The sequence below is a fragment of the Crocodylus siamensis genome, chromosome 5 (assembly GCF_052110815.1).
Source record: "Crocodylus siamensis isolate JL-2025a chromosome 5, ASM5211081v1, whole genome shotgun sequence".
Taxonomy (NCBI): domain Eukaryota; kingdom Metazoa; phylum Chordata; order Crocodylia; family Crocodylidae; genus Crocodylus; species Crocodylus siamensis.
In genome coordinates, this window is record NC_143399.1 from 13,888,174 (window position 1) to 13,897,953 (window position 9,780).

Sequence of the window (9,780 nt, forward strand, 5' to 3'; positions counted from 1 at the left end):
ATGCCCGACCACAGGCAAACAGGACTGCGAGGCTACAGGAGCAAGACCTTCTTTTTTTTGTCCAAGCTCCCTGTGCTGTGAATCCTTATCACTTCCTTGTGAGTGCTGGATCACAAAAGCCACCTGCTTTCAGTTTTTTATTTCGGGATTGCCCACAATATTATATAATCATCGTCATTATCATTTGCAATGATTATATAATGGCATTATTTACAATCTATACTGTCATACAATACTACTATTGAAAATTATGTACTATCTTGCAGCAGGGACCTGAGGGTGACCAGATGAGGGTCCTTATACCCAGATGCCATATACATATAGAGGAAATGACAATTCCTGTCTCACAGCACGGGCATGCTGAAGCCCCAGCTCAGGAAAACATCCAATGTCAGATGCTTAAGCACATGCTTAACTCTAAACACTGAAATCCATGGAGCATTGCGTGAAGTTAAGTAAATGCTCAAATAAGCACTTCATTCCTCATCTGAATAACCCAACTAGCCATGGAGATGCTGTGCTTTGCAGAGATGTTCACTCTGTATTGCTGGGGGTTCACCTTCCCCCATTCACGTGCTGTTGTGCCCCCTGCCCCAGTGACTTGGAGCATTTGAACATACACATATGCACACGCACGCTCCGTAGTGATCATTGGGTTGAATAAACACAGGCATATGTGAATGAAAAGAACTTAACTATGAACTTTATTCTGGAGTAATAGGCAGCCTTAGTAGACCTGTGGTCTCTATTTTACTAGCTAGCTAGCAGCTCTCTAATTAAGGGACAATCTCCATCACTTGCAGCCGACCAGATGGTTTCACGCAACAGGTTAGGCAGGCTCGTATGGAGTCACCCCGTGGAAGTTTGGCAGAGTGAAGTAGATGCATTTTGCTCTGCAATTACTAATGCAGGTAACTATATGAGAATGTAAGCTTACAATAAAAGACAAATTGACTTATAAAAGCAAATGAAATATTAAAGAAGACATACAAGAAAAGCTGTTTGAACAATACCCCAACTTAACCTTCCTTGCTATGGCTCCACTATGAATACAAGATGTGTTTTCTAACCCAAGTTAGAAGATGTGTTTTCTAACTTGAGCTAACCTAAGTTAACTCATTTAATTTTAAATAGCTAAAACAAGACACTGGTCATTTGAACTCAGGACAGCAATTAACAATTCAATGCCAGGTCATCAAGGGATTTCACTTGTGCTGCTATGTTGTTTTAAAGCCAGGAGTCAACTTTCTCATTGCACTTGTTTTTAGTCCATGCTGACTAGCATTGCTTATTGAGCTCAAAGTCCATTTTTCAGTAGTAGAAATGTGGGAGGAGTGGGGTGGGGGGAGGGAGGCAGAAGAGAGACAAGGTGGCTTAGGCATGGGTTTTTCCTCATTGGCTTTTTAAACAATTATTTTCACAAAAATGAAAATAGTTCCCATCTGAATATAGAAAAGTATTGAATATAGATTTTTTTCTTGCTTTGCTCACTTTCTCTCCCTCTTTTAAGTCTCCCTCCCAGCCTTTTATAAGCATAAAATGTTAAATAAGTAGATGCCAGCTTATTTCTGATCACTGGGATTACATTTTCTAAGAGAGAAATTGGAAGGGCTGGACCCGATGATCCTTCAGAGTTTCTTCCAGCCTTACAATCTATGAATCTATGAAAAAGCTTTCATTAAGAAGCTGAATACTTCATGAACACATTTGAATGAAACAAAAATTTGCTTCTTTTGAAAAAAAAGTCATGAAATATGCAGCTCTCAAAGAGCGTCTGAACTCCTGGGCTACCTGATTGTAGTAGGTCTCTGGACCAGCGGATCCGTTCTTTCAGCTGTAGCCATCCCATTAGCAGTGCTTCAATGGGACACAGGAATGGAGGAGGCAGAGACGTTTGGGGAAGTGTGCACAGTGCTCAAAGCATCATCTACCCTAAAGCTCAGCAATTCTGAGAAATGGGGCAAAATCTTGCCAGCTGAATGAGGGCTTGTGGTGAGTCCCATTTTGACCTGGAGGTTGAACTTCATGTCCTTTGGTGCCTGGAACGTGAACCTCTGAAAAAGGGCAGCGAAGAGCAGGAACAGCTCCGCTCTAGCCAGCTGCTCTCCCGAGCAAACCCTTTTCCCTGAAATGACAGCAACATTGGGTGCATCAGCCAGGGGATTGTTAGAAAGGGATGTTGGGCTCCATGACAAGTGAGGCTTTAATTTGCCACAGCAGAATAAGTATTGCTCTTATTTCATGACCATGAAGGAGAAGAGACAGTGTTTGTCTCCCACGTGAATCTCTTATTCCTAGGTTAGTACTACATTTCCCACCCTCAACCACTGTTCCAGTCCCCCATGGGGCTATCAATCCATTTTATCCCATGAAAATTCAATGCAAAAAACCCTCAGTGAAGTTGTGGGAGGAAAGAGGAGAACAGGTTAAAATAACCCAGTGGAGAGGGGAGCAGGCTCTTAGAGTCCAGAGCCTCATTTCTTTCAGCGCAGTGGTCATTTCAGTGAACCAGACTCCTCTAGCACGCGCTCCTCCTGGACCACCTGGAGGAGGAGACGGTGCTCTCTGGAGTGCCCAGTCTGTGGTCTGGTAGTGAGGATATTTTGCTAGCAAGTGGGAGATTTCAGTTCAAGCCCCTGCTTGAGTTTTGTCTTCAGCCCCCAGTGCAGCAGGAGTTGTTCCAGTTAGGGAACTTCTGGAGGTACTGGATGTATTCAAATCAGCAGGTCCGGACGATCTCCACCCCAGAGTACTGAGGGAATTGCCTGAGGTCATTGCAGGACCCCTGGCACAGCTTTATGAGCACTCGTGGGGCTCTGGTGTGGTGCCAGAGGACTGGAAGAGGGCCAATGTGGTTCCCATCTTCAAAAAGGGGAGGAAGGATGACCCAGGATACTATAGGCCAGTTACTCTTACCTCGATCCTGGGCAAGCTTTTTGAGAAAATTATTCTGGTGCATGCCCACAAGGGGCCAGCACGGGGGGTCATACTTCAGGGCAACCGTTCATTAGCAGCAGGTCCTGTCAGACCAACCTGGCGGCCTTCTACAACCAGGTCACCAAATCCTTAGATGCAGGGGTAGCAGTGGACATCGTCTTCCTGGACTTTCGGAAGGCCTTCGACACTGTCTCTCACCCCGTTCTCATTAAGAAACTGGGGGGCTGTGGTGTCGACACCTACACAGTCAGATGGGTCGCCAACTGGCTGGTGGGCCGCACCCAGAGAGCGGTGGTGGACGGGTCATTTTCGACCTGGAGGGAGGTGGGCAGTGGGGTCCCCCAGGGCTCGGTCCTCGGTTCTCGGGCCCGCACTGTTCAACATCTTCATCAGTGACTTGGACGAGGGGGTAAAAAGCACCTGTTCAAATTTGCTGATGACACTAAGATGTGGGGGGATGTGGGCACGCTAGAAGGGAGAAATAAGCTCCGATCGGACCTAGACAGGCTACAAGGGTGGGCGGATGTGAATAGGATGGGATTCAACACCAACAAGTGCAAGGTGCTGCACCTGGGGAAGAACATCTGGCACCATACCTACAGGCTGGGGAACTCCCTCCTCGTCAGTCCAGAGGCGGAAAAGGATCTTGGAGTCATCATTGATGCCGAGATGAACATGTGCCGGCAGTGTGGGGGTGCAGTCAGGAAGGCCAACCGCACCTTGGCATGCATCCACAGATGCATCTCGAGCAGGTCCAAGGAGGTGATCCTCCCCCTCTATGCGGCACTGGTCAGGCCGCAGCTGGAGTACTGTGTCCAGTTCTGGGCGCCGCACTTCAGGGGGGATGTGGACAGCATGGAGAGGGTCCAGAGGAGGGCCACTCACATGGTCAGGGGGCAGCAGGGCAGGCCCTACGAGGAGAGGCGACGGGACCTGAACCTGTTCAGCCTCCACAAGAGAAGGCTGAGGGGGGATCTAGTGGCCTGTTACAAACTAGTCGGGGGGATCAGCAGACATTGGAGGAGTCACTGTTCCCCCGAGCACCGCCGGGAGTGACCAGGAATAGTGGTCACAAGCTGGCAGAGGCTAGGTTTAGGCCAGATATCAGGAGGCGCTACTTCACAGTCAGGGCGGCTAGGGTCTGGAACCAGCTTCCAAGAGAAGTGGTGCAGGCTCCTACCCTGGGGGTTGTTAAGAGGAGGCTGGATGAACACCTTGCTGGGGTCGTTTGACCCCAGTACTCTTTCCTGCCATGGCAGGGGGTCGGACTAGAAGATCTACTCAGGTCCCTTCCGACCGTAGAAACTATGAAACTATAATCCATTTAATACAATGGATGTTAATGCCAAAGCACTGGTGGTTGCAGGGCTGTGGGGGGGAACTAGGACCAGTCCAGAACCCAGGACACCCTCCTTTTCCAAGCAGCGTCCATTGCACTGAACCACCTTCCCTTCAGCACATTCTCCTCCTGGCCCCACGTATCTTACTCTGTTGGACCCACCTAGGGCCAAGATTCAATAGGGGAGGTAGAGGTGGCTCCTTGCTGTTTCTCACCTGGGTGGTCAAAGGCTGGGTGGTCAGGGCATGTTTCTGGCAAGTGAGACACGTGGGGTCAAAATGTTCTGTTTTGAACAGTTTTCTCCGGGACACTGGCTACTGCAAACAGCCTCAGGTATTTAGGGTGATTTTAGGGACCAGGACTCAGGCTTGCAAGTGCTCACTCATTCGTGTTTATGACACCTGGCGGCATGAGTGACTGGTGCCTCCTGAATTGGGGGGTGGGGAGGCCCTGTCGGGGTTACACCAGCCCTACTGACGGCATCAGTGTCGGCCGTCGGGGGGGTACTGGCCCCATCATGGGGGGCACGTGCACCCCCATGCGCCCCCTCCTATGCCTGGATGGCCATCTGGTCCTGACTTTGGCTCACCTCCTGGCTCTCAGACCTAATCACTCATCCGGACTGCCCGCACCTGGCCATTACGAGACTGAACAAGCTGCACCTCAGCCCCTTGGCCATGGCTTCAGTTTCTAAGTTTTCCATTTTCCAAAGCACTTCTATAACCCTGAAGCACTCCAGGTTTTTTCTAACTTGAAATCCCAGATGCCCAAACCTGATGCTAATGGAGAGAGTCAAGCACATCGCACCTGCCGTGAAGGGCAGGAAAGCCTCTTTCTTCCTGAACTGGCCATCCTGCAGAAAGTGCTCAGGGTTAAAGACATCAGGAGTTTCCCAGTCGTTCCTGTCACTCAGCACTGCTGTTAAACTGGAGATCAGAATGGTACCCTGCGAAGAGAAAAAAAAGGATGGCGCATGTTTCTGTTTCCTGTGCAACTGTGCCTTGCGAAGTGGGGGGATGAAGGAGAGTCATGACCTTCTGTTTCATGGTGTATGACAGAACATGAGGAGCGTTTTTTAAGAAGGTCGTTTTCTTTTCTGTGTTTGTTTGTTTGTTTGTTTGTTTATAAACTTGAAACTATTTAGATGAAGGCTGTGCAACCGGCATCCCCATGGTTCCTGCCAGGCCATTGCTCCCCCATCACTCAAGCTGCCCCCACACTCCTCCTTGCCCCTGCCCCTGCCCCAGGGAAGAAAGCAGCGCAAACTTCCAGAGCTGCTGAAAAGGGACTATTTCCCTGCTTCAACCTTGAAAAAGCAGCAGCTTCCTCCAGACACTCTGAACCCCGCTTCTCCTGCATGAGGAAACAACCACTGCAACGAGCTTCGGCCAGTTCTTAGCCTGGTTACAAGATGTTAAACATAAACACCTCTCATTATGGCTTATGCAGTCGTTGGCTGGAAAACTCTAATCTCACCTTCAAATGCCTCCATGCTGCTGGGAATAGGGATCCAGGGGACTTCAGCCCATTTATAGAACTAGGCACCAGCTGTGAAATGCAGTTCAGGATCTGGGTTGACTCCCCAAAAGTGTTCACATTCAGAGAGACATAGTTAATCACATTCAGAACCACACCCTGCGTGCCCCAAAGTGTAATAGTGGTTAGACGTGGGGCTCTAGTTCTGTCTCCTCTTTATTAACTTCCTAAACCACAATAAAGAGAAGAGGGCTACGTTGCCTTCCAGGTTACCTCTGGCAGGTGGAATCCAGCCAGCGTTGTGTCCCTGGTTGTCAGGCGCGGCAAATTAAAAGGTGCAATGTTGCCCAGCCTTTCACTTTCATGCACAACTGTGCTGGTGTATGACATGCTGTCTCTGTCGTCCATGGCTGGTTGGCGGGACTGGCCAATCGCTGTGTCAATCTCTGCTTGCACACTCTCTGCAGAAAGAGCAATAATTGTGCGTTGGTGCACAAACCAGCACGCTCTTGAACAATAGGTGCAGTGTCAGAATTTGAAGCTCCATGTGAGCTTCAGAAATAGCTTCGGAGAGCAGGTTTTACATCTGAACACGTCATTATGTAAGAAAATGTACACCCCCTAGCCTGAGATGATTGCTTGGGGCCTCACAGGGTAGAGGGGAGAAGCGTATATGAGTAAGTTCTTAAATGGCTAATTGCTTGTGATGCCATGACAATCTTGCCGCTGATAGTGTGGTATCAAATCCCAGAAGTAGCAAGTACAGGGGGGCCCGAGGGCCCTGGCCTTCCTCAGGAAGAGGCCTGTGACCTGACATGTACCGGAAAACTTTTCATGTGTCCATCATTGCAGGCCCTCCCCTCCCCTGGCAAAGATAAAAGTTGGCGCCTACGCAACATCCCCTTACAGGACCATCTTACCGATGGAGGATATATAGACCAGCAGAGGAAACAACATGCTGGGACTTGGAAATCAGGGGCTCTGGAATATGCTGATTTGCTGAGTGAGTTGCTGGGAAAGTCGCACCCTTCCTTATTGCTCAGTTTCTGCATCTGTTAAATGGGGCTAATATCTCCCTGATAAAATACTTCTGGTGACAAATACTCTAAATGCTGGGGATTTGCAAGCATACTTTTTTCCTGTTCAGACTAGCAGGGTCAGGTTCCCAGGGCTGTTCTATGGGAAACCTGAGCATGAAAATGCTTGCCCATCAGTTTTCTCTGTGAAGCAATACTCCTACATCTTCCAGCACAGCGTTTCTTTGACACTTTGTCAAGGGCCCAAGGACTCCATGTTGTCTGCATGTACCTAAAAGGATCTTCCAGGTCAGTGCTGAGGACAAGACTGATCATGGGCCACATTTTAAAAATCCACTAGAACGTGAGTGTGCCAGGTACATCAGATGTCAGAGACTCCAGTCCCACCCTTAAGACACAAGGTCTCCTTCAACTGGTGCTTCTGCAGCTGTGGATTTTGTTCTTCATTTCTGCCTTAGTTAACTGAGGACACAAGTCACTGTAATACAGGAAAGGATGTCTGAATGGGGAAAATCTTTGGGTAGAAAGCACAGGCAATTCATAGAGCAGTATTCGAAATCCTATGAAAAGGCTCATCTGCTGGGATCGAATCGAAACTATTTTACCTTGAATTTCTGGATACATGGCCATGTACAGTAGACCCCAGTGGAAGGTTGTGGAGGTTGTCTCAGCAAAAAAAGGTCAAGTGTAGAAATTAAGAGATTGCTTTCCTTGAAACTAGAATTGGCACCATCCTAAAATAGAAACACTGAGTTTCTACTCATTTCCATATAAATATTCATTATTCTGATTTCAAAGCCATGTTCCGGGCTTAGACCTGCAAGATGCTATAGGCCATCAATGCCCATTGACTTTAATGAGAGCAGGCAGCTGCCAGCCCCTCCGAGGACAGCTCACAACAGAGAAGACTGCCTCATTTTGAGAATGAAGTTTGTGCTCATTTCAGAGCTGAGGGCTTGATGCAAAGTAACTGCTGGCCACAGCTGGTTTTGTGTCTGGATCTCGAGCCCAGTGAACACTGTTTAACACATTTTTAGGTTCCAGCTCATCATCATATTCAAGCAGATGATTATCTTTAAGCATACGGGACTGAGGAGCTACTGGACTCCAATGGGGGCTACCTTCTAACTCAAAGCAAAAGCGCGTTGCAGAATCAGGTCCTAACTGAGGAATTCATGTGTTAACTTACTAAGGTTCAGGTACTCATAAAACACAACTCGCAAGTCCTGTTTGAATTCTAGTTCAATTTTCTTTTACATGGGATTTTTCTTTTCATGCATCTCTTACCTTTGCAATTTCCTTCAGCTAGCGGTCAATGAAGTCCCTGGGGTCTGCTGGATCCCAGTCCTCCTTGTGCTTTGCAATCTCTTCTTTCACAAAACATTTCAGTTTTCCCCAGTTTTTTAAAATAGTGTGATGGTGTCCTGGAAGCCACTTCATTATGGCAGGAATGGGATTATACAGCTCTAGGCACAGCGAGAGAAGGACATGGCAGTTTTAGGGAAATGTATTATTCAGTTCAATATTTTTGCCTACATCTACCTGAAGGGAGGCCTTCTCATTTTATCAATGGAGAGCGTAGTCATTAAAGGTCTCAGTCAACATTGGTCTGCTCCTACAGACGTGCAGCGAGGCTGCACTAATGTGTTGTGGAGCAGACTCAATTAATCAAATGGGCTGGAGAGCAGATATAAACATGCTCCAGCAGGCCCAGCGTCACGGGTATCAGTGTCCTTGAACTGAAAATTAGTGGCGAGTTGCTTTGAACCAAAGCTGATTCGATGAGCTTTAGATCAAAGCACCCCGCCGTCATTTTTGAGTGCGGGGACACTGATAGACGTGCGGTTCCGGTGCTTTTAATGAGCACGGCTCACTAATCCTGTCCCCACTCCCTGCACACACACGCCTCCTGGAGCACGTCTACAAACACCCTCACATTTCATCTGGTTTAGGACCAGGAAATGAAACCAGGCATCTCTATAAATCCCAGTCCAGTGCTGGAAGCCAGGGCCTTGCAAAACTTTATAGCTAGAGACCAAAGTAAGCAAAAGACGAGGCATGTTAGATACAATCTATGAGGCATGGCACTCAGCTGGTTATATTTCTACCCCTTCAGTATTCACGGTGCAGGATCCCAAGCTGTGCTAATTTTGGCGGTGTACCATACTGTCCTGACTGAGGCTACCCAGAAAACAAAAATTTAACTAGTGCTTGGTTAGCCAAAGAACAGGTCACAGATAGACCCGGCTTTGCACAACCCCACTCTAAGCAACAGGGCACTAGAATCAATCTCTTCCTTCTGTTTTCTGGTATGACTGCTGAACTGGTCACATCTGATACCACAGAGGTGGCCAACCAGCAGCACACATGCCACAAGTGGCACAAGCAGCCTCAACGTGTGGCACATGGCAGACTGGGGAGGGGACAAGCAGCACAGTGGCAGTCGGGGCAGAAAAGGAGAATGCAGAGCAGCAGATTGGGTAGGAGGGAAAGGGAAAGAAGTAGAAAGCAGAGCAGCAGATCGAGAAGACAGTTCAGGACAAGGAGAAAATATAGCAGCAAACTAGGCAGAGGAAGTGGGCTGGAGTAGGACTCAGTGGGGGCCAACCTTTTTGGTAGGCGTGCCATAAATTGTCATAAACCCATGTCTCTCTCAAGCCCCCTACTATTTCATGTGGCCAGAGGCCCTGAACTGACTGTCCGTTGATCTAATGCTGCTTTGTCGTTCATTCATTCATTCCTTCATCTTCAAGGCACATGTGCAAATGAGTCCACCCTCCCATGAATATAGAGTTTAATGCACCAAGTGACAAGAGGGAATGGCTCTGCTTAGCAGGGAGAGAAGACAGCATCCTTCCTTCTTCCTCTCTCCAATTTACACATCCTGATGGCTGCTGAAATCATCCATCATCTCCTCAGTCCTATCAGAGGTCACCCTAGCTGGGCTGTGGGGAGGGCAGCAGCAGGAGGGCAGTGGGTTTCTATAAGATA

The 9,780-nt window shown here is 48.2% G+C and overlaps 1 protein-coding gene across 1 annotated transcript in view; it reads right to left on the reverse strand.

The window, feature by feature from the left end:
* Nucleotides 1–1,859: 1,859 nt before the first annotated feature.
* LOC149863524 (cytochrome P450 2J2-like) overlaps nucleotides 1,860–9,780 on the reverse strand; it is an 11,207-nt gene continuing 3,286 nt past the window's right edge. Inside the window, 6 exon segments of the mRNA XM_090048461.1 lie at nucleotides 1,860–2,125; nucleotides 5,084–5,222; nucleotides 6,026–6,213; nucleotides 7,395–7,463; nucleotides 7,466–7,523; nucleotides 8,077–8,255. Of these exon segments, the coding sequence (XP_089904587.1) occupies nucleotides 1,860–2,125; nucleotides 5,084–5,222; nucleotides 6,026–6,213; nucleotides 7,395–7,463; nucleotides 7,466–7,523; nucleotides 8,077–8,255 (899 nt within the window).